General features: G+C 28.6%; 1 protein-coding gene across 1 annotated transcript; it reads left to right on the forward strand.

Annotated features, from left to right (window-relative positions):
• The first annotated feature begins 24,082 nt into the window (after positions 1–24,082).
• LOC148227147 (uncharacterized) lies at positions 24,083–26,050 on the forward strand. The gene is made up of 2 exons (XM_088202907.1): positions 24,083–24,178; positions 25,709–26,050. The coding sequence occupies exons 1-2, from the start codon at positions 24,121–24,123 to the stop codon at positions 25,984–25,986; spliced, it is 336 nt and encodes a 111-aa protein (XP_088059033.1). The 5' UTR covers positions 24,083–24,120; the 3' UTR covers positions 25,987–26,050.
• The last annotated feature ends 226 nt before the right edge of the window (positions 26,051–26,276 follow it).

Genomic DNA, 26,276 nt, shown 5'->3' on the forward strand with positions numbered 1-26,276 from the left:
TATTCTGCTGAATATTTACAAAAGCAAACATTAATCACAATCAAATAAATTCACATTCTGATCAAGTATACTTTTCTATATGTATATATATATATATAATCTAACGTAGCACACATGTGCTTAGCACTGCATCAACACAATCCTTTAGTGCCTCATACGTTTGCAGCTTTTGAAGAGCTGCAAAACAAGATCGAATTGTCAAGGTGCGCCTGGAATTGGAAACAGGTGAAAAATGAACGCCATATAAAGCCGGAATGCAACGATGCACCCGACGGAAGTTTTCCAATCAGAATGACGTATGAGAAGCAAAAGAAGAAGGAAATACATTGGAATTACATTCCGTCGCAGAAAGAGGGAGCTGCAGCAGCATTTGGAGCAATTGCATTTCTACCAAATAAGCAGGTAATGGGAGAGCAATTGCAGATGGTGCCTTCTTGTATGCGAAGAGCTCAGGTGAGGGACTCTAGCACCTCCTAGGGGAAAAGGATGCCATTAAAAATCGAACGGCCAAAGATTGAACGGCCAAGGGGCGATAAAAGATTCAATGAAAGCTCATGTGACCCGTTTTATATTCATCCGGGAGTCGGGGTCGTTCTGGATCCGTTTTTTGACATCTGCCGCTCAATATAAGTGACCCTACTTCAACGATGATATTTTCGGTGCATGTTATGTCGTATATTGAGCATGACATTACTTTGATGATATTATTACATATATAAATATTAAATAAAACGGCAAATCAAAGTCTATAATAAAAATACACTGCAAGAACAACGTTAATTTAACTAGGGTTTAAAAAATATATTATATTCCGCACATACCTTATTAAAATAGTCAGTGTTACTAACCTATTTAAAATTGCATTCATTTTAAATCTTCTTGAATCTTTTCTTTTTAGATGTGTAATAAAACTATTGTTTATTAAATATAAAAAACTTATCTATTCCCTTTTCTCTTTTACAGACTTACTCCCTAAATTACTCTTACTACACTCAATTTTACCTTCCCTCTGTGTATTAATGAATCACACTTTAAAAATGCACTTTTTTTGTTCTTTATAATAATCAACGTTTATTAAAATTATATTTATGTGAGTCTTAAATACAGATTTAATTAAATTTCTGAAATTAACATACATATAAGACACATTTTTTAAAGTCGCTCAAAGTGCTCCGTTTCACTGTACGTGGAAAAATCTACGTATCAATTGAAAGGATTCGATCCAGCAACCGTAAAATATCCGTCAAAATCCATGATTTCGTGTTTTCTAAAGGTATAACTCGAATTTAACCCATCGACCAAATCCAATATCGGGTTAGCCGCGAAAAAGTTAAGCTTATCGTTGGCGCTTATGAAGAATAGTGAAAATGGCGTCAGTTCGTTCTCGTACAAGAACGTTTCTCGGCTGCCGCGTGCGAAAGGTACAAAATTCGTTCTTGAATTTATGTCCCATCAAAATAATTTTTGAGAACGTAAAATTATACATAAAACATGAAATATAGCGTGTCTAATAAAGGAGATTTTTTTTATTATTTTGCTTTTCGTTGCGATTTCATTTTTAATGTATACATATTTTTTTGTTTAATACTCACGCGTGATGAAAATATACGTTTTATGTCACGTATTGTTCGTTTAATACTCTACGTTTTAAATCACGTGAAAGCATACTAAATCGCGACCGATAAGTTACGCATACGGTCAATCACCGATAAAGTTTATTAATTTATAACTTTACTTATAAATATATTTTTTAAATCAGCGAAAAAAATAAACAGGTATATATAGGAGGAATATTAAAAAAGTAAAAATGTATACTACATATTTCTGAAAAAATATATTTTTGGATTAACAAAAAAACTCCACCTTATTGAATTTTATAATCTAGATTTTAGTGCTTAATATAATATAAACATAGGTACAGGGATCTTGATTCCAATGTCATATATGTCACTCCTGCTCTTTTTTAAAATTCCAACGCTCACGGTTTCTGTGCGTAGAAAAGTCGAAGAAGGATATCTAGCTGATTTTGTGGTGCCCAAAGTCAAATATTGTGGCGGACGCTTTATGGTATGCCAAAAAGGGTTGCAGCTGTAATTAAAGATAAGAGTGGGACTAACGAGGGCTATGGATATCTTGGAGGTATTCTTGCCGAGAGACCTGTTTTTGGGGGACTTACTTACCTAGGCCATATTAAAAGGTTTGGCTAGTTACTTTTTAACTACTCAGTTTTATTTTAGAATCTCGGGAGAGCAAGGTTATTATTATTGATTTTATTTTAGACGTCCTTAATAGGAAGTTTGGTTGACCGTGAACTTTTAAAGTCTTAAGTATTCCGCTTAAGTCTTTTTAAACTACTAGAAGTATAGAAAGATGATCATAATCAAAAATATAGAGAAATGCATCATACCAAAAAATTTATAGCCGACATTTGATGGCCGATAATATACGTTTCGTACAAGTTGCTCGACTTAAAGAGCGTCCTAAATATATTTGCACAATCTTAAATACGCAGTTTTGATTTCTATTGCCTTATATTAATTATTCCTGCTCTCGAAATTACTTTATAGAGACTAATTCGTATTGATTTAAAAGAGATAAAAAATTCAATACCAGTTATTGAACAAGTCCACAGCTGCATAATAATGACTCATGATATAACAAGAGTTTCGGCAAATTTAAAGTAATTTTTTGTCATTATTTTGTTTGTCGACTATTAGTTGATATTTTACTATAGATATGAAAAAATACTAATACAAAGTATAACTTCTTAAAAACGGGCGAATATATTCGGTATTCGAATATTTAGATTAAAATCTCTATTTGTAACTCTTAGGGGTTGGCGATTATCAGTTTTCATATTTTGAGTTTTTGTTGATTTTTTAATTTTTAAAAAACGTATAAAACGTTTTTGGTAAACAAGAGACTAGGAAGACGTGCCTTTTTTATTTTTTTAGCATTATTATTTTTCGCAAATACAGTTATTGCACTATTTAGTGATTTTGCTTGCTAAATGCTTTTATGTGCGTCTTCTCTTAATTTTCATTAAAATATTAGAGTAATATTCACATTTTTCTTATATTTGATATATTTTACCCATCTCTATAAATTGATTAGTGATGCTGAGGCACTGGTTTACCTGACTGCTGCTGTTACTCGTGACAACTCAAGTAGAAAGTCAGATTTAGCTCAAGAGTTGTAGTTGCTAATAGGCCGAAACATTTAAACCTTATAAAGCACCTGAGAGCGCACTACCAAAAACTATAGACCCTCGATCATTTAAAATAAACTAAGCACTACATTGTTTTAACTGTAACCTAATTCGGTACCTTGTATCTTTACTTTTAAAATATCCCTCATTTATAATGTATTCAAACAAATAATATTAGTTAAACAGTAAAATAGTAGCTGCTGCATAAATTGCCATATTAGTTTTTATTGCACCCGTAGCTATTTAAGGGCTTATTAAACCTATGCGGAATTAATAACCTTTGAACCGATGCTTTCCTTCATCCGCGCTTTTTACGACTTTGGCTAACGCTATGTCGCGTGATTTTTTTTAATGTCCACATATATACATAACGTATATATTTTTCAACTGCCGTGTGCGTAATGTACGTTCAGAAAGGGTTGTAAAATGAAAATTCACAGTGGCAGAAGACAAAAGGGTCAAAACGACTGGCACGCTAGCATATTGTGTGTGTGTGTGTGTGTGTGTTGGGGGGAGTAAGGCCATTTTTAAATGAAAGCCTTATGAAATGCATAATTCAAAGGGATCACATGTGCCCCGTAAACTATGACGCCCGTGTGTAATTTGTGTGAAATATATATATATATATATATATACATACAGAGGCGCGGCTCTGGTCGCACTCAAACACGTATAATACATACTCGGTTATATAAATACAGAACCTGGAATGTTTTGGAATGGATCCGAGATAGTGGGTCAAGCGTTTAATAATTCCAAAACAAGAGTGAACTGAACCTTAAAATACATTTTTAAACGTATTTTTACATCTGACCTTTGGTTTTGGGCGCCTCTGAATATGCTTAATATTTAGATGCGATACTATCATATTTTGTTGTGGTAAACTTTTAGTGATTGACACAAGTCAGCTACTCTATTAGACAGTTATAATATTTATCCCTTCGAAGGTTTCTCGAGGGATTAACCTGAGCTCTCTGCTCTTCATGTTATTAATTATAGATAAAAATACGGTCGTTACAAGTTTTTCTATGAATGTAGGATTCGGTTTACCATCTGTCGGAAAGTGCCACACCAAGAGAATATTTAGTTATCATCCGATCTTGTATTACAACCTGTAATTTTATATTAAATCAAAAATATCACGACAAAAATAATTTAAATATATCTTAGATCAAATTTGTATCTGTTTTTTTTTTATTGTGACGTTATTTTTCATTTACTTTATGATAATATAAATATCTTGAATGAATTATTATCTAGTGGTTTTCAATTTGCTTGCTGAAAGTTTAAGTAACCTAAGTTATGCATATCTGGTTAATATTTATTAAACATTAATTTATTAAATCTAAGCCTTGAAAATTTTCAAGAGAAAATTAAATGAGCAACACACCGTATCTAAGTTAATGAATAAACATCCCGATTAAAATTTTATCAAGACCGTACGGAGGCTGGTTCTCGTGCCAATTGAAATTAATTAACTTTAACAAATTTCAAAATTAATTTACATAATAAAATTGAATCATTTCCCCCGCAAAGCCACAGACATGCCGTATATGACATTATTCCGAAATGCTAAGTCGTGTGTAGAATGCTATGGGGAGATTAAGCGTAATATATTACAAAACTGTCGGCGCGTGCCGCAATGTCGAATTTGATATGTATCCAAAATTTGTGAAAATTAATTCGTTTACAAATTCATCATTAAAAACATTACATCATTAACATCTAAAATAAGTGTACGATAAATTCGGGATTATGTTACATTCATTATTTAATATCTTATATAATATATAATAACACAATATACAGACGATAAATAATATAAGCACTGTAAAACTAACAAAACCACGAATGCAAAAAGAAAATTAAATACCAAAATAATAAAAAAAAAACATTTATTAGGTTTGGCAGAAAATATTTTAATTTAAAAATAAAAGTCACATCACTTGAAAATATTTTAATAAAAAAAATATCTGCATAATATGCATTGACTCTTTCGCACTCAGCACCGCCACCTGACACTGACACAATAATTACATATTTATAAATAAAAAAATATAATTTTTTAATAAGTATAAATATTTTTATTCTCATGAAAAATATTTAAGCGACCACTACGCTGGTATTCTTTTTTTTCGTAAGCTTTCTGTGTAATTATTACAGATTGTTTACAGTAATTCGCCTACTATATAAACAGGCATCTTTATAAGCTATGTTTGAATACTTACTAGTACTAAAATCTTAAGTATCTTAGTTTGTTATAATAACCACAGAATCCAAGCTTAAAAAAACTTCGTATTTATATTTTTTAGCCAGCATTAGCACATAGCATAGTCATAGTGATCGTGACCGACGACGAGCACGCCACCCTGTCATTTGTCAGAAAAGAGCGCGCAAGGATGAGGTCGTGACCCGGTCAGGCGCAATTACTCGTTTTTGTAGCCGAATTAATTATTTTCAAAAACAAAAAATTCGCACATTTTTATACCTCCCTACTTCAAAACATTTCTTTAGTAAATTCATCGAACGTGTACATGAGTACGACAGAGGCAATTTGTACATTTGATCGCGCAATTTCCGGCAAAATGCGCCTAAAAATTAATTGAAAAAATAGTGCTGCCAGAAAATAATTTAATTATGTATTAATATTTATGATAACTTATTGGAGATTATTTATTGTATTTATTTATGATTACTACACTTAAATGTTGATAATAATGACTAGCGATATGACGCTAAAATTTATTTTCCGAGATAGTTTAAGCTATGTTGGTTTGACAGTAATAATAAAGGGATATGTTTAAAAGTAAAAAAATATTTGTCAAGCACTCATAAGTAAAAAATGCATATTTATTTGTCACATTTAAATAAACGAAATTATAAGCAGTCGCTATAGAGTAACGTAAACAAAAAAAGTTGTAACCCAATACAGTCATTGCTTCCAGGAAGCAAGTAGCGGAACCTATTTAAATGCATCCTTGACCGTTACAATGTTTATGTAATCATTTGAATAATATAATAAAACACTCACTAAAAAAAATTATTTGAATTTAAAAAAAAATAAAAGAATGAATGATAGACAATAATGTTTAATTTAATTTATTATTTTTTAATATATAAGAAATTCTGTTCTTACATAATATTTTTTTATATTTTCCTATTAAAAATTGTGATAGCAATTATGTCTTAAGTAATTCACTGTTATTTGGCATCTTTAGTTGATCTATCATCAGGGCTCCGCCCTTGTTATGGTAAGATTTCTTTAAAGCTTGATAAATACTAATAAATAAACTTGCTTTTTATAAATGCTACGTATTTTTTAACTGCATCATTTAGGATCTTTTTTCTTAAACCAGAAACACGTTTATTTCTCAAAAGCAATTATTCTAAACGATTTTTTTTTATAATCCTTCAATTAAAAAGCTTTTTCAATGCGTCATTATTAACATAATAATGAAATAAAATAATGTTCGTAAAGAAAAAAGAAGCAGCTCATCAAAAAAAGGTTAATTATCTGCGTTGTTAATCTGTTTTAAAAGTAAAATATTTATCAAAAATTAAAAAAATTAAGATACTGTATTACAAATATAAATTAATAATTGATGAGTTCTCTAAATATTTGAAATTATTATATTTGAATATTTAAAAAAATGAATCCATATATAATATAATGGCCATAAGGTATAAGATTATTTTATGCTGCTAAAAACAAGGAGAATAAATTATGTCTACTAGCAGGTTCACCTATTAACCTAGTGACCGATAAAATTTCAATGGCTTAGATAAATTTTATGTCTTTTCATATTCTCCATAAAAAAATACAAAAATCCCATTAGTCAAGCTTTCAAATATAATTAGAAAGACACAGCAAGTTATTACCGCCCTACACTAATTGCAATTAAACTACAAGGTCTCTTTAGAATTTAAATATGTTTTTTAAAAGGAATTAATATAAGCTATACTATTCATAAATCAAGACATATTACAGTTGCATAAAATAGAGTGCTAGTTTATATTTATTTAAAAAGTCAAATCCAAATTTATATTTACCAGTGCAGCTTTAAGAATATCATTTAACAAAACAATTGCGTCGCCAAAAAAAATAAAACTATTTATTATACTACTAATAAAACACCCTTGACCAGTGTGAAATTGCACTAGTAATAAATATGTTTATGAGCTCCAAGTATTTACAAAGCAATAAAAATAATATAAACCACACTTTCGTATTTAACCCTTTAAACTATGAAATGGCAATATTAAAAAGGACAATTAAAAACACACCATAATCATACTAAAAAAAACTATAAAAATATTACGCCTAAGAATTAACTATTTATTCTTTAAATTTAGTGACTTGAACAAATTTAAACTTTTATATGTTTTTTCATAAAACATATAGCTCTAGATGTACTTTAATAAACTTACATATATGTTTAATAAATAAATTAATGTAGTTACGTAGTTTCATTGATAAAAATAGTATTAAATTAAATGTAAATATTTTGTTGCAGCACTTTAGTAATTGAAAAACTCTAATTATAAGTTGCAAATTAATCATTTGGCAGCAGACAAACAAAAACAAAAATATATTGAAATTGTAAAAATACATATGTTAAGTATAATACTATTTTGATTTAACCTTTATTTTTATAATATTTATCTGACCCTTAATTCATGAATTATATATATATTTTAATTCACTTTAAGAACAAAGTTTGTCTAAATTTATATTTTATGTATATCAACATTTTATATTATTTAGGTTTATATACCGAAAGTATATATTACAATGTATCGGGGATTAAACTAAATTTTATCTTAGATACATACACTTTCGTGCAGGTGACATTAAATTATATTTTACAAACATTTTGTTATTAACCTGCACCGAGTCAGCTGCAGGCAGTAAGTTTAAAACTTTGCTCACAGTTTCAAGTTTGAAATTTTCTGACACATTCCACACAAACATACATACAGCTTACAACTCACTATAAATTCTAAAACAATTTACTATACATCGGATAAAAATAATGTGAAAAAGCGTGAAAGCACTGGCGCCGTTTAAAAGTTCATGAAACATTGAAAAGGTGAATTCCGCTCGACCTTTTTGTGACACGATATTTCACAATGAAAATGTCAATTTAAATTTCACTCGGACGCTATGGCCTTTATGATAAATCCCTGAAAACGAAACGCACACACGTAATAAATAATACTAGGGTGAAATATAGAAACGGTTAAATTATAACAGTTAAACGGTCATTTCTGACTTGCACGCCACTAACTGACCACGCCTATGTGCTATTTGTTTCTGAATCGCTGCAAATAACTCAAGACCATTTACAATCAAATTTTTACGCTTAAGAAGTAACGATAGGAATGAAAATATATTTATGAGTTGGTTTGTACAGAAAAAAAATCAGCAATAATAGTAAAAAAAATATTTTTCTAATATTTGGTTACAAATTTTACCGTGCCCGATTATACAAACAAAAATAAACATTTGAAAAAATAGTAATTATGCACACCTAAAATATTTGAGTTCGGGAGTTCCAGGTCGTCTCTTCGCGGCTGTCGGTAGAGACGCGTCTGCTGGTCTCTTTGAGTGGTGACTATCTCACCCTCCGACTGTCTTACTCTCTGACTGTCTGGCTCCCCTCATCGGAGTCCGGGCGTATATATCCAGGGCTATAAGGCTTATTGGCCAATCGCATATGTGCAGAGATCTTCCAGTCAATCGCTGCAGTCGCTTCATAGAACGGCGAAATAAGTCTACGCCTTTAGAAAGTGACGTTCACTCGTCCAAGGTCGTATTGCATTTTAGGAAATGTCACGGATGATAGGATATCCGTGACCATTTCACCACAAAGGGATTTTACGGAGAATATTTACTGTGTACTCGTGTTTTGTGTGGTCCCGCAAATCATTTACACTATTATGTTGTTTGTCTCCATTGTTAATAAATAATCGTTTTTGGTCACAGTCATTAACGCAAGTTTAGGGTTTGAGACAATGACCCTTTTGAATGTGATCATCTCTGTGTGACGTTGCTATATGATCGTTCAAAAAAACAAAGTTGTTTTATTTTCGAAGAAATAGCTCATGATAAACTGTCGAATACTTTTTGAAAATCAACATGGACTACTCAAAGTAGTCTCTGTTGAAAGTTGATTCCCTCGATTTTAAACTATGCTGAGTTTAGAATCGAGGGATTTTGTCACCGCCTTCGAATGGCACAAGAGGTAAGTGACCGTGAAACGACGCATACGAAAATTATTTTAGGTATTTAACAGGTATTTATTTACATATGTTAGGTATAGAATATATCACTTTAGAAAATAGAAAATATTTACGTTTTAAACGTTAGACAATAGTGACGGTTCGATTAGTTACCGTTTGCTTGAAAATTTACAAGCTAAAACTGACACTTAATGATCAATTATAAAAATACTTTCATATTTATTAGATTAACAATATGATAAATCCTCTTCTATGTTTCCAAATACATACAAAGATTTGTTGGCTTTCAAAGGATGTAAAATTTAAAAATTCGACAGTCTACTTTTTGATCACTCACAGATATAATTAAGTAAACTGGCCTGTATTTCGATATGTTTTGATAAATAATAACATTTGTAATTCCCTATAGTAAAAATGATTCGTTGCCTTAAAAATTGAATTTTAATAATGAAACTCCTTCAGGGTCCCTGTGGGTCAAAGTAATGCGACATCGGCCAGACTTTTATTAACCGCCCCATGGGGAATTCGCCTAATTGGAATCTCACAAGTAAAGGTTGACGTCGGGCCCTCAGGGCGTAATGACACGTTTTCCGCCACAATTTGTATATATTATGTTAAAACACACGTCACAGGTGTCTCAGAGGTATCTCGTGAATAATTCATGAATAATTCCGCTCGGGCGGAAAACCCCCGAAAGAAAATTTAATTTCACTTTAATGCGAATTTACATTTTTTCAAAAAAAAATTCAATTTAACTACACCCCACCCCGAAACAATGCATGGCAACACTTTGCTGCCGGAGGGGTGGACGACGAGCTTTTCCACTCTGTGATTTATGTAATATTTTTTTAATAACCAGCGAAACCTTTCCCTTGACTTAGCAGTCAGTAGAAAAGCTCGTGAACTTGTTTGAGGTTCGGCAGCAAAAGAAATGTACTAGTTTATAGTTATAAGAATATAATTATTATTTCAAAATCTGAGGCATAGTAGTGTATGATTTATAGAAACTTAGTTGGGAACAAACGCGTCATAAATGACTGATATTCTTAGTTTGCTTATAAACAGCCGTAATAGTAGCACTTGTACCATTTTTTATCCCATGACAAAACATTTCAAAGCTTAAATCAATAAAAATAAATCGTTTGAAAATAGTTTAAAACCTAAGTTTAATTAATAAGTTATGTGTGAAAGACCGAGTATCAGTTTTACTTGGAATCCAGACATCACAGCTGTATTTAAGAATGCTACAAATCATCGTATAGTATAAAAAAGTTTTAGTGGCTATTGTGCAGTTTTTGATGCTCAATTTATTTAAAATATTATTTGTTAAGCTAAACCATTGTCGTTTAAGTGTTATTGTTTTCCATTATAATTTTCAATTTTAATTTAATTTTTGAATTTCATTGTTAAGACTTATACAAATTAATAACATTTAGGTCAGATTATAATATCATTTAGGTAAAAAATTTGATTATTATAAATATTAATAAAATTTATTAACTATTAAAAAATGTATTATTATCTATTGTTTTTTATATAAGTTTTAAATAAAAATATTTTCGCACATATTAAGAAAAAAATATTAAAAATATTTCCTCAGGATTTTACAAAATCAAATTTTGTTTAAAATAAATAAGGTAATAATTTTAAATTTATTATAATTATAAGCAAGAACTGAAATAAACTGCAACTTAACTAATATAATATTACCTTCTTGTGTCAAAATAGTAAAGTAATCTAAATTAGAAATAAAAAAAAAAGATTTATTTTAAAATATATTATGTAAATTTTGTTTTTTGTCCTCGTTTAATAATAATCGAAAATCAATTACAAAATTGACAAAAATGCCTACGATTAAGATACGTTTTCCTTAAATCAAAGTAGTTTTTTGAAATATTATTTTTTTACGAAGACTATAAAAAAAAAAAAATTATAAAAACTAATTTAAATCAAATAGTATATTATGTATATAAGTTTAATTTTTGCATTAGTTTATGTTGTTATTTATACAATAATATGTTATTTATATTCATGTGGCAAAATAGTAAGGTAATCTGAATTATAAATCTAATAAAAGATTAAATTTAAAATTAATGATGTTGAATAAAAGAAGGAAATAAAAATAATGATTTTTGGTCCTTGTTTAAAAAGTAAAAGCAAAATTCACTAAAAAATGCCTACGATTAAGATACATTTTCTTTGAATTCGAAAGATTCTTAAAATAATATTTTAAATAAAAACTATTAAAAATACTAAAAGATATTATAAAAACTAATTTAATTCAAATATGATATTATGTATGTATTTTTCGCTTTTTACAGTAGATTATGTTAATTCAAACTTATTAACTGTTTAACCATTATGATACAATTGATACAAATTAAACTTCGTTATTAACGAATTTTGCTGCTTATATAAAGTATATGTTAATTTTTTAAATGAATAAATCCAACGGTTTCACAGATAATAAAAAATGACAACAAGGACAAAGAAAATATGACATTTTAACGAATAAAGGGTCACCCCAGGAACCTTGATACCAATCTAAACGTATACAGAGACCTTTGGTATTTTATACGTATTTTTTTTTGTTTAAAATGTAAATTTAGGTATGTATGCTTAAGATATTTAACTTAATAATTGTGTTACATTATGAAGTTACTTAAGGTCACTGGACAGATTTATTGCGTTAGTTACTTTTCACCGCAAAAAAATAAAAATCTCGGAAAGCAAAGAAATAACAATGTTGTAAAAAATAAAAATTGTAGAAATATGATATCGTTTCGTATACGTGACACTGTCCAATTAATTTTGTAATTTATTTGTGAGCTTTTCGTGGAATTTAACGATATTCAATTTGTATCAGACGCGAATCCCACGTTGGCGTGTAAAAATATGATATTTCACGGTCGATAAACTGTAAAATATTTACGTGTTTACGTCTCGTAAAATAAAATATGTACACGCGTAAGAAAATATTTTAATCATAAATTTAAAATGAAACTTGCGTTCGTACGATTTTATTTAAAAGTACACCTGTCTTTGCATAATAATATATTACTCAACTAGAAATACTATATAAACTGAATCATCCCAGCTTCCTATTCCCTTTTGACTGTACTTACTAGAAAGGTGCATTTTCTCATTTAATAATTAACATCAGTGACTATTCATAATTTAGTATCTAATAATATATGTAAAATTTAATTACTATTTCGCGTAGTAATTTACATCATGTAAACTAATTGCACTTTGATTCAACTACGTTATAATTCACTAACTTTAGCAAATGCAATCGGATTTCATAATATAATTTCAGCATTTGTAACTACATTTTGTAATACTAATGCTATCCAACTTAATCAACCATGTAATGTACAATTAAAATTGTGAATTTATCAAAATTAGGTATCTAGCACTTATATTTATTCGAATATATTTAAGCTGTTTAAAAATATATCTATATTTATTAATTTTAATTATAATAATATGTGTTATTAAAAATATTTTTTTAATTTAATTTTTTTTTTGAAAAGTGAATAACGCTGCAATAGAAATTTATTACTTATTTTTTTATACATGACACTGTAAAATAAACAGTGCTCAAACAAAAAATATTTTGCTTAATGGATTTTTACATTAAAAATATGCAAATAATTATAAAGCATTTTATAAAAATATAACACTAAAAAAACTAAGCACAAACGCTTTAGTACTAAAAAAATTTAAAACAACCACAGCTTGTTAAGAAAAGTTAATCAATGAGCTTTTTAAATCCAAAAGTCTCACCAAATCGATACTTGTTACATTTTACTACTCCTGATTTTGCTTATAAAATATTGTTTAAAAGAGGTTACGTGAATTAACATATTTTAATATAAATATTTATTATTCATATTAAAGTATTCGTCGTCAAAATTAATTAATTTATTACCATATTCATTGCCTCCCCTGCGTTCTAAAAGTCGAATGGCAGGGCTGTAAAACGAAACAGTGGCACCGTGAAAATTCAAAATGGTCGAAAAATGTATCTTTGCTCCGTTTTATGCGTTCGTATTGTAATCGAAAAATAAAGAGACCATAACTCTGCGCGAATGGGACAAAAATTGCAGGCCGCAAAAGCGCGTTTAATTGAAAAGAATTTTGCGAAAGCCCTCTCTCTCCCACTCCCGCTCTTTCATACACCAGTGTATATTATTTTTATTGTTTTCATTCGTTTTTGTTTATCTTAATCGCCGCTTGGCGTTGGCGTTGGCAAAATTATGCCTCGGGACTATACTGTACAGCCAGCTTTACCGCGACACAGACCAAAATGCAGCTCCGACAAATGCGGCTTGTTTGTTCATAAAATTGCATCGAGGTTTTTAAAATTAAGTATGATAATTAATAAATAAATTAATTATTAAATAATAAATACTCGAATTAGGAAAAAAAATTAACTATTTTAAATATTGGAAGAACGCTTGTTTATAAAGATGAAAATTATCATTTCGAGTTTTGAGATCAAAGAGGTGTGACTTTTCAGCTAAATAAACATATAAATAAGCTTAAATATAAATATATGTAGATGTCGCTATCAGGCGATAAAGGTTAAATGGCAGGTCTTTGGAAGTGAAAGAAAGTTGAATTATTTTCAGCTGTAATATCTGTGGAACAGCTATGATTCGTCATGGTGTGCTCTCGTGATGCTCTCCAAACGTATCACAGATCTCATTTCAATGCAGTCTCCTGCCTCGTCTCCCCAGAGTCTCTCTGGCTTTTATAATGCTCATTTGAAACAGGTCTGGCAAATCGCAGATAAACAATGGTATTGCTTCATGTACACACTCTCGAAATGTATTTACGCATAAATATAAACAGTTCAGACGGCTTTTTAGATGATTGGTAACTAAAGGGCCAAATAATATTTTGTCTAGCGCGCGCCATTCCAAACAAAGAGTATTTTTTGTCTGTACTTATGGAAGATTAGTGTCGCGGCAATGTGCTATTAGGTGATTTTTGCAATATTTACAATTATTAACGCAATTATTTGGTAACGAAATTTCTTTTATAAACTGTGTATGATATTTATTATTTTTTTGTGTTGGAAAAATACCAAGATAATAGGTACGCGTTAAATATTCTGAATAAATAGTAAAACTCATTATAAGAAAAGTTATTTTTAAATCACGATTTTTTTATTAAGATATATAATCTATTGTATTTTTTTTCACATAGAAAATTAAATTTATCTAACAAATAAGCTAATGAAATTGAATACTACGTACGTAATTATTATTAAAAACAGTAACATTTATATTTTTTTAATTGATGCGATTATAAACATATTAGTTTTGCTATTGTCTAATATAAACCTCTATTGAATATTTATTGTTAAAAAGTAAAATAGGTCAGTCGCTTTATATGACGATAACGATAATCTATAAATATGATTCATTGATAATATATGTAGAAAATATGTATTGTTTAAAAGCAGTTTTTATTTATATAAATGTTGTTGTTCTATATGTATTTATATCTATATGTATATGAAAAAGGAGACGAGAGGAGAAACAAAAACAAATTAATTCAACATACGTACGCTATTCTATATATAGCGTCGTAAAATCTTTCCAAAGTACATAATTGAAAATTGCTGTGTGCATCGAAAACCATTTTATTCTCTATCCGGATATCGGCATCAGATAACGCTACATCTAAAGCATATATGTATGTTATATATTATATTGAGTCGAACCATAAGTTCAAGACAAAGTTATATTCACAAATATTATATTAAGCGTTCTAAAATGATTGTATTTGTGTTTGTCTGGTTAAATTACACATTTATGTATAAGGACTTAGTCTTTGTGCATTTTAATACGATCAAATGAAAAAATACTAGGTATTGCTATGTAAAAAAACATTTTTTAAAATAATACATCAATTATTAGCAAAATTTAAGACCAACTCTTCGTAGCTGACATTAAATATACCAATGTTCAATGCCAGCGTATTATGCTGAATGTCTACAGTTACATACGAGTCGGCTATTGTGGATGTCCTAGTTTAAACGGTCATCAGAAAAGGACTAGATCATAATTATCGAAGACATTCCGGAACACACAACTAAAATTTCTCGAGAAGAGTTTGTTTTTCAACAGAACCCTTCAGTTGTTTGGAGAAATACTTAAAATGCCTAAACTCAGTGAATCGTCTCCCAACGCTCCTAAAAGAACGATGCTAAAATTCAAGAGTGAATAATAACTAAATATCTTCTTATCAAAGTATTTAAAAATACATTTCTTTTTCGATAGGGATTGAGTATTTGGTTATTTTAGGTTTTAAAATTATATCCAGATTTTAAAGGTATGTAAACTAAAGTGAAAGTCGCGTCGTAAACGTGTAGAGAAAACCTCTACTTGCTCTCAAAAGTAATAGGTATTTTTTTGATAGATATTTATTAAGTAGTCTCCTCATAAGCACTTCTGATAATTCGGCCTTATGTGCGCCGCTGTTTCAAGATTTCGCGGCGTAAGCCATTATACCGTTCAATCGCGACGCAAACTGTCATTTTTCCTCCGCGATTTCAGTTAGCAAGGGCGCGACGTTGGTATCGTGTTGTGCGGCACGAAGTTGTAATCGTGTGGTGGGGCGCGGGTGGCTCCCGGGTGGCCGAGGCGCAAAATTGGTATCGTGTGTAGCGGGCACCGTTGCGCAGGCGCCGATGCGCGGTGCGAGCTGTCACTTTTGGGGTTATGAAATAGGGACTTACCTCTGTCTCCCTCGCTGTCTCCACAGGATGAGCGATCTCCGTTGGTATGCTGGCACTGGATTAGCACTTCCGGCATCAGCAGCTCACGAGATCGGCTTGTCTCCAACACTAGGGCGGCGGAACACTACGGAGCGTCCGGGAACGGTCCGCACACTAATCTAACACTCAATTTAAGGTGTTTACACTAGTATTTGTATTAAAAGTAAAATAAATAATAAAGGCTAGTGATATGTTTAATTCATTAGAGAATATGGTAAACAAAGTTTGATTTTTGCTTGTATCATGAATTTAAAAACAAAATTTTGTGTATAATAATCCGATGAAAACAATTCTTAATGTTTTTTTATTACAACAAAAAACATTATTTATTTAATATTTTTTCATCTAAAATATAAAGCATTAACAAAGTAAAATAAAAAGCAATAGTTGAATATTACAAACTTTTTAGTAAATTATATTTATCAGGGAGCGCTTAAAAATTTGTTTTTTTACATCTTGTTTCAAATTTTCATGACAACAAGTATTGCATTATTAATTTGAATAATACGCATTTATTTGTGAAAGATATGTCATTTTACTGAATGAATTTTATTTTATTTATACGTAAGTCATTTTTGAAATTTTTGCAAAAGTATTTTAACAATCACGCCATAGGTTAACAAAACACAGGATAAACTTTATCGAAGGCTTCGTCAGAATTAGTTCATTCGATGTCTATTTCTATCAAGAGTTTTTTTTACTGTTTATAGATTTACAATTTGCTTCCCTTTTTTAAAATATTTTTTTATATCAGTGTACCTTTTAATTCACAATAGTTGTAAACATAATGTGTCAGTTTTATAGTGTCTGGCAAGCAAAACAAGGTATGTATGGCCTGGACTAGTAACCCAAAAGTAATGGGCTCGGGACCCTGCAGTGGACTTAAAATTATATTTATAATTTTTTTAAATTAAGAACCAGCCTCGTCTATTACACATCATAGTTAATGTTTATTTATATATATGGCTCTGATTTTCAAAATATTAGTTTAGTGCTTATTACTTACTTATATATTTATTGCGTCTGATTGGCTCACTTAATTGGGACTGATTTACCATTTTAAACTTACTTTTAAAGAATAAAAAAAATGTATTAAAAATGTAAATAAATCAGTTGGCGGTCACGATTCATAGCTTTAAAATAATTCAACGGTTATTTAAATAGCCTTGAAAATAACGCAATATGAAATATGCAAATTTTAATTTTTAATATAAGTTGAAAATATCACAGATGTTGTTTACAGCCTGCAATTACTAAATTAAATATTAAGAGATGACACTGCAACCCTGTTTTATTTGATATCTTAAAAAAAATTTCAAACGTTTTTTTTTTAGTTCTCAATTTACCGATAGGCCGACATTTAATATTTTCTTCTTCTTAGACGATTTTTTTTATGATTCTATGATACAGTTTGAGTAAAAAGAATCAAGCTCTAGCCATATAATATATAACAGTAAAATCAATGAACTTGAGTATAGATTCATACATTGCAAGCTATAGTTTATATTGGTAAAAAATAAATAAAGAAGTGTCCCAAACAAACTACGTTTCAACTTTTCTTTTAAAATTTTCTTCGTCCGATAGTAGTCAAGGGTTACATTTTATCAAAATACAAACTTTCGGACGCCACCGATCCGTACGATTTATCGTACATTATATATAGTATACTGGAATAAATTGAGCCATCAAATTTTCGTTAACGGAATAATAAAAACGAATCATATTTTGCGAGTACTCCCGATTTTACGGCTATTGTTATTCCCGGGCAATTCGGTTTAACGGGCGTCGTTTCGCTGCCGAGGCCAAAAAAGCGGCTTTTAGCGGGACCCTCCCAGTTATAAAAGGGACCCGCGTATCTTTTTACTGCGCCCCCGGGGGGCTCGGCCCTCGGCGCCCCCATCGCGCTGGATCCTGACCCCGCCGTTCATGCATCAAAACTAATCCCGCGGGATTGGCCCGTATCGGTAGTAGGTACTGGCCGCTCGTAAATAAAACTCGACTGATTTAACATTTCGATCATATCCGAATTGTTTATTCCGCATGAGGTCCGCCATTATGTCGCCGGAGGATCCGGGCAGGAGACGGCAGTATTCCGGGGCTTACCCGGTAAAACCAAAACGGGCCCCCGAATGGCCGAAATAAAGGTCGATCGAGAGGAAAATTGACCATAGTTCAGAGGTGTGCTGTTGGCGTAGTGCTCGTAAATACGTTTAAAAAACTCTCGGATAGAACGAGTGGTTAACACGCAACTTGTGTGGTTGTAACTTGGATATAAAATTTCAATGGGAATCGTTATGCAATTAATCGTAAAAAACACTTTTTTAAATTACATATACTATGTACAATCAAATATGTAAGTGTAACTACAATAAAGTATACAACATTATGTACAATGTTTCTTATTAATTGCGTTTAACCTTGAATTTTGTAATACAGGTAGTTTATAACGTGCTTTGACTTTAAGGTATGTCAACAACATCAAAGAAAAGCAAACTATACTGTGATTAGTCAAAAACATGTAAAATATTTCCTGGATTTGTATATATAAGATTATAAAGATATTGCATAGTCCAATAAAACACTTATAATATTCGATTACACAAAAAATAGAGCGATGAGACTAGAATAATAAAAAATATTTAATTGTTAAAATATGCCTAAAAGGTACAAATGACTGGATATTAAAAAACATTATTAATTATTTTTCGTATATTTTTATAAGTTAAAAACTAGGATTATAATAATAAATAGAGATGTGCATAAAGTTAATTCATAAGATTTGACAATTTATAAAAATCTAGGTAATAATTATTTTTTTGTACGTGTTAAGATAAATAGTTTTTTATGTTGAATAAATATTTTTTTTTACTAATTGGGCAAAATAATTACTACATAATATGTGTATGCTTTTCCCTTAATAATTTTAATTACATTTATTTGATATTCCAAAACAAAAATCAAAATGTATAAAGAGCAATGAAAGCCGAGAAAAATTGGGTAAATGTATAATAAAACAGACTCTACTGACAAAGAAAATTGAGAACTTGTTCTCGTCTTTCGCGAAAGATGTAATCGCTTTAATATTAGTTTAGAGTAAAATATATTAGCAATTGTCAGTCAAAGTATAGAAAATTTTCTCAGTGACTAAATTCACTTTATTACAAAATTTATACGCAATCTTTGTTATCAATTGCCTTTGCCATTTTTTTACAGTAAAACCGTTTATTAGTAAAATCAAATTCTTGTCTTAAGCGCTACGTATTAAATTAAGGCATACTTTTATTATAAGAAAAAACAATTCATTACTAAAACATTTTTCAGTTTAACGCCAAATTAAACGCCGCTATTTTTTTCAAGGAAAAGCAATTTATAAATGAATTATTCAATTTATTTTTTTAAATTCGTTTTATTGTAAAAGGCAGCTAAGGCAAATAACATACTAAAGAAATGACCCTGTTTTTTCTGTAATTAAAGTTTAACTACATTTGCGCTCATATGTATGTACAAATTACTAGCTTCACTAACTACATGTATACCTACTATAAGTGAGCCCATAATTATTAAATTGGAGTGAGTCATGTATCTTTTCTTTCAAGATTTTGAAAGGCGTTTGAATTAATTAAAAAATATTTTTTTAATACGCAGTACAATGTTTCCAAATTTAAACATTCTGCTAGATGTATAATTCTTTGGCACATAAATGTTGCATGTAGCTTATAAGGAAACATGAAAATTCAAGGTTAACCGAACGTACTTAAATTTACTTTTGGCATATATTTTTACAATGAGAATGAAAGTTTATTTTTTGTAAATCCACTCATTAACAGACGATTCATTATTTTCTCTACATTTTTTATTTTATTTGATTTCTTGACTTACACCGCTTTAATAATTATGGGCTTATATTGTATTGTAAATGGTAATGTTGGTTGTAATACATTTTTTTGTAAAAAAAAAACTTTTATAAAAATATTTTTTTTTACTAAGAATAGAAAATAAGTTTCTTCACTGAGTATTTTTTACTCGATATTTTACATTCCTCCAAAGTTTGTTTATCTCTAATATATACAACAGTCCCTGTAACATATTGATTATATTGTTATATTTGATACAAAAATAATCGACATTATTAACAATCATGATAAAAGGATCTTCAATTAACTCGTTAATGTTTGCGCATATATAAATATATAACCGCACGTCAAACGCATTCGCGAGCTCCACGTGACTGGCTTTAAAACCTCCTTAGCGTTAAATGTATGAGTTTACAGTGCGCGTTTTACACGCGGACCTTTTTAAATCCAAATTAAAAATTTATTAAGGGTCCACGTGTTGACTGGCCTGGTCGCATTTTTCACCATCATAATTAACGCCAACCCCCCAAAGTGAGCATTTGGAGATTAATAGTGGACGTCGGCTCTAACGACCGTGTTAACATTCGTTATTAGGCCTCCCTCGTCCATATAATTACGCTTTCAAAGATTTAATGTTACAGTTGGTTAGTATTTGGGACAAATTAGGCATTTTTTAATATCCTGGCTTGATTGGAAAATAACAGAATCAGTTCAAAAAATCATAAAAAACTAAACTTATTTAAGATAAAAATAAACTATAACAATGTAAAATAAACAATACAAAACCATAGTTATAAATATAAGTTTATAAATATAACTTGCATTGTACGTGAAAAAAATATTAAAGTACAATTACCTAAATAACCTATAAACTTTAAATATTAAATAAGCATTAAGTTAGCTGTTCTATTAAACTGATGTTTACTTTCGATCGTAAAGTTGTTTTACGAATTTTTATTTGTTTACAATATTGTACTCAGCCACTCTACAAAGCACAGTAAATAAATTAAACTACTTTTTAATCATATAAAAAATGCTCAAATTATAGTTCTAAAAAAATCAGAAAAAAATGTAGACGATGTGGTTTTTTACAGACCGATAAAATACTTAAACTTACTAGTTATGACAAAAATATTAGAAAATTACTTAATCAAAGCTGTGATAAACAAACTTTATCTCTTAATAAATCATGAATTTGTATTTATTATTAATGTATAAATCAAGTGCATAGGCTGACAAAATATACCAATGAAGACTTTGAATATAATAAATAATGCTCAGCTGTATTTTTGGACTTAACACTGGCTTTAAAAAAGTGTGTCACTCAGAACTACTATAAAAATTAAGAGACTGCTTCCACACAACATCTTTTTAATTATTCAATCTTTCCAGAAAAATTAAAAACATTAAATTATTATCGGTGTATAATATATTATGAGTTAATAAAAATCTTTGATCTTCACCTCTAATGAACAATAGGAAAAATAATTATTTAATATAATCACTAATTCGCATCTCCTAGAAACGATCGAAACGAATAAGAAGAGCAAAATAAGAATAAGCAATATAAAACTATTGTTAGATTAGTATTTAAATTCCTTTAATATTTTTTTTACGTTATAACTTTAAACCAGGCGGACCATAATTTGTCTAATTATTTGCCTTGTCAAATATTATTTAAATTTACTTTACTTTACATCTATTATCAATATATAAATCCTAACTATAATGATTGTATTAACAATTCTTTCAACATTGAATAAAGCCGTCTAGATTTTGGACTTTTTAATGTTTTTAATTCTTAATTAAATCGCTAAAAATAAAATAAGAATAATGTAAAACATTGGTTTTATGCTTATTATTAGACATCCGTAGTTATCTTATATTATCTATAACAATCCATGATATATAATATCATCTGACATTAGAGTAATTATGCAATTCATCGTGCTTAGAACACACTTTTTTGTTATACAACGTTATAATTAAATAGTTATTATATAAATGGGATTATTATTAATATTGTATTCCGATATAATTGTAATAATTTTATTTTATTGCTTTTCTATATTACCCAAATAATGAGATTCAAATGAAACATGTGATTGCTATATAGTTTTAGTTCTGAAAAGATTATTACAGATATTCAAATAAACTACTACAAATAAGTTGAAATGTTTTATATAAAACCAAAATTTAATTAAAAAATCATAGAAAAAGAATAGCTTTAAATATTTTTACATTAAAGAATTTATCTAAAAGCTGTTTTTATTATATTTTGTACTATGATATTAAATTATATAATGAAAATAAAATAAATAACTTATTTTAATATTTTTATTTTTATTAGAGCATATTCAGTAATTCCGGAATCAATGTATTTTTTTAATTTAAGTAACTATTGTTGTAATTTATTATATTTGTATTGGTGCATATCTAAACTCTACATTTCAAAATTTAAAAAAAATTGGGCCCTAAAATTTACATTAGCAGAATTCTTACCAAGTAAATAATTTATACGCAATTTCATATGATATAAATTTATTATAAAAAAATACCAACTATTCCCGTTAAAAAGATTTAGTGATTAGATATCCGTAAATGGCAAAGATGGTTTATAAAAGAAAGAACAGTAGTGATTAGATATCCGTAAATGGCAAAGATGGTTTATAAAAAAATTACCGAAAAATTAAGATAGTCCTGAATGTCGGTGAAACATTAAGGATACATATTTTGATCGATGCAACATCCTTTACGAAAAAAATGCAAATGATATGAAAAAGATACTATCGAAATTATTTGAATAAAATCAATAAATAAAATAATAAATTTTAATCTTTATTTTGACAATTAAACTCAGCACTACCCACAAGTATTATGTATTATATATGCTAATATATATGTAACTATGAATATGTTTACATTAATTTTAAACCTATGGATTCAGATTTATGTATACGTAATAATAAATTACATTTTTTTAATTAATTGCCGCACATTAACGGCTTTAAAGTATTTAAAATTATAATAATTCAACAATATATTTTTTTATATTATCATCATGTCACGTGAAAACATGAATTGAAATATATTTTTTTAGAGTACATTTTTTTTCTTTATTATCGCAGATTAACATATGCGCATTTGCATCTACATTACCATTTAATTGCACAGCGCGAGAATCACGGAAAACTCTCAATGCTAAAGTAATTAGAGGCTTATAATTAAACATCATAAAATCGATAAAACCAATAAATCGATTATAAAAACCACCAACATTTCTTAAGGCGGATTTATTTTTTTATATTTAAAAAAATAATAATAATGGATTTCCATCGCCACGATGCGACGACCAAAGCCTCAGACTGCCAATTTAAGTCAGCGGTTTCAATCCAATTATAAAGTTAAATATGAAACTGCAGTTCCTTACTTCGCAATCAGAACCAGAGAAATTTAACCAATACGACAAAATATTATATTATATTGTTATTTTTGCTATAAAGAGAATCGTGTTTTCAATCCGTGGGAAACTCTTACAACGCTTCACTTTAGATAAAAGCATTTATGCGTCAAACGATTGATAACAATAAACAAAGAGCAATTATATTAAAAACGTTGCTGGTGTAAAACATATAATTAGGTACATTTACAATATCATGGTTATTGCGTTGTAAAATACAACTTGTGTTTGTCTAATTACTGCATGAGTCAATCATATTAACCATAAAAATGCATATTGCATTTTTAGTGCAATTTCAATTCATCTGTAAAATAAAATAGTTAATATTTAATAAATATAATTTTAAGGATACCATAAAAAAATATATATTTTGAATTATAAATAATAAACATTTATTATATAAAAAAAATTATAAACCCCATCAGATGTTTTATGGTTAAAAGATAAACGAGGATCCATTTAGCAGTCATATAAATATATGTCAAGCCACATCATAGTTTTAGTACTAAATAAAAATTGTATAAGGCAGTAGTTCAAGTGCGATAATTCAGATTTATATATAATGGCTAAAGTTTTATTGTTCGTCACCATTGCTTGCTTCGCTCTGTATTATTGTGATGGTTAGAAATAATTTTCAATCTATTAGGATAATAATATATTTTATTGCCAAAATAACAGTTTCGTATTTAAGGTTTAACATTTTAACTTTCTTGTATTGTTTCATTATTCTATTAGATATACATATCTTTAATTAAACATTAATATGATTCTATTTTTATTATATAAATAAAATTCAATCTACAATTAAATGACTTAATTATATTGCATATAATTTTTCTACTTATAATTTTTAGAAAAATAAGATTATAATTTATTTAATTTAATGTAGTTGTTTTTATATTTTTAATCAAGTACATATATATATATACTTATATTTTCTAAAGCATTTTTCTAATTCAATCTTTTTTTACATTTTGACGTATTTTTTTATACAAATTAGTGTATTTTTAACCTATATTAGTAAGTTTTTTATTTTATTTCAGTGTGTATTTATGTTTTGTAAATTACTATCTTTATTTATTGTATCTTTTTATTTTAAGGTAAGTATTATTTATATACAAATGAGTCTTTCTGTTTTTTAAATTATTTTTTTTTGTTTGCTCTCAAATAATATGCTATACATTTTTTTTACTATTGCTTATTCGTATAGTGTAAGTCATTATATATATTTTTTTTAAATTTAAAAAAAAAGTTATTTTAACAGGTTGTAACGCTGTTATTAATATTAAAGCATTTTTAATAAACTCACTATTTAACATTCAATCGATATTTGGATATTTTTATGGATTATTTTTATTCGCAAAATCATTTTCTGCATTTTTTGAAATCCAAATATTTTTATAGTACACAATTTTTTAGTAAAAAGAATATATATACTTAGTCCCATTTATTTTCTTTTTTCAACATCAAAGTCATATTTGATATTCTAATTCTATCAAAACATAATGCTTGTTTTTTTATTAAAATCTTCAGAAGAAGTATCATCGCTGTCTTAGTATTTTACCAATTTAATTTCTCTCATGTTTTAATGAAGAAAAAATTTAGGTAATAATAAAATTGTTGATATGCTGCTACACGTCTCTTGGTTTCTTTGTAAATCAGCAGTACCATCACACATTACAGAAACTAAGAATAAATATTGTTGATTAGTTTTTATATAGTATAGTTTCGACATTCAAAGAACTTTATATATAATTAAATATTAAATAAAAATTAATAATATTTATTTTTTCTAGAAATTTCACAAAAAAAAATTTTTTAATACTGATACTATTAACAATTTATGCCATTTCACTAAGTCTTTAATATACATGTTTCTTAACTCATTTCTGTTCTAAATTCAGTAAATTATGCTTTAACGTATGCTTGTTTATAATGCCATTGGTATAAACATTTAATAAAATTAATATTGAACACGTCCATTTTAAACACATACTACAAGCACAGAGTTGCTGTTTTTAATGTCTTATAAGCTTTGCAACGTTAGGTGGTTCTTATCCTTACTTTCCAAACATTTTACATAGTTTTGAAATCTATTAGAATTTGATTGCGTCAGCCCATAAATAATTCGACTGAAATTGTTTTTGTAGCTTTGCCACAGTTGCCAGGAGCTCCGGCTATACCCCAAATGCCAGGAGGTCTTCCGGCAACCCCCAACGTGCCAGCTGTGCCAGGCAATATTCCAAAAGCACCAGGTGCTGATATGATTCCTGGATTTGGAGGACAAATGTTGCCTAACAGTCATGGAATGTACAAATTCAGCCCGGGAGAAATACCCAACAGTCATGGAAAATATAGGTTTACTCCAGAAGAGATGCAGAAGTTTGAAAAGCCAGATAGTTCTGAAGAACAACCACAGCAAGAGTAATTATAAAATACTCACATTAAAATACATATAACACAATATTATATTATACGTAGAATTTTTTAACTCATTTCACTTGCACTGTATTTACATTTTTATGTATTAAATATACTTTTTTCATATATCAGTTTTTATTTATTTAAATAAACATTACAAAATTAAATTACATTATTTTTTAATTTGCTTTTTAAATTTATAATAATAAATTCACTGGTTTTTAACTAATAGTTGGAAAAATATCTGAAATATTAGTTAGGGCAGCAATAATTTAAATTATGGTTTTAAATACCGAG

The sequence above is a fragment of the Plectrocnemia conspersa genome, unplaced genomic scaffold (genome assembly GCF_051122295.1).
Source record: "Plectrocnemia conspersa isolate PC_06_02 unplaced genomic scaffold, ASM5112229v1 ptg000013l, whole genome shotgun sequence".
Classification (NCBI taxonomy): Eukaryota; Metazoa; Arthropoda; class Insecta; order Trichoptera; family Polycentropodidae; genus Plectrocnemia; species Plectrocnemia conspersa.

Bases quoted from the DNA above. Each gene is read 5' to 3' on its own strand.
- LOC148227147 (XM_088202907.1), top strand. From the start codon at position 24,121: ATGGCTAAAGTTTTATTGTTCGTCACCATTGCTTGCTTCGCTCTGTAT. The intron at 24,179-25,708 runs GTTAGAAATAAT...TTGTTTTTGTAG, and splicing joins CGCTCTGTATTATTGTGATG to CTTTGCCACAGTTGCCAGGA.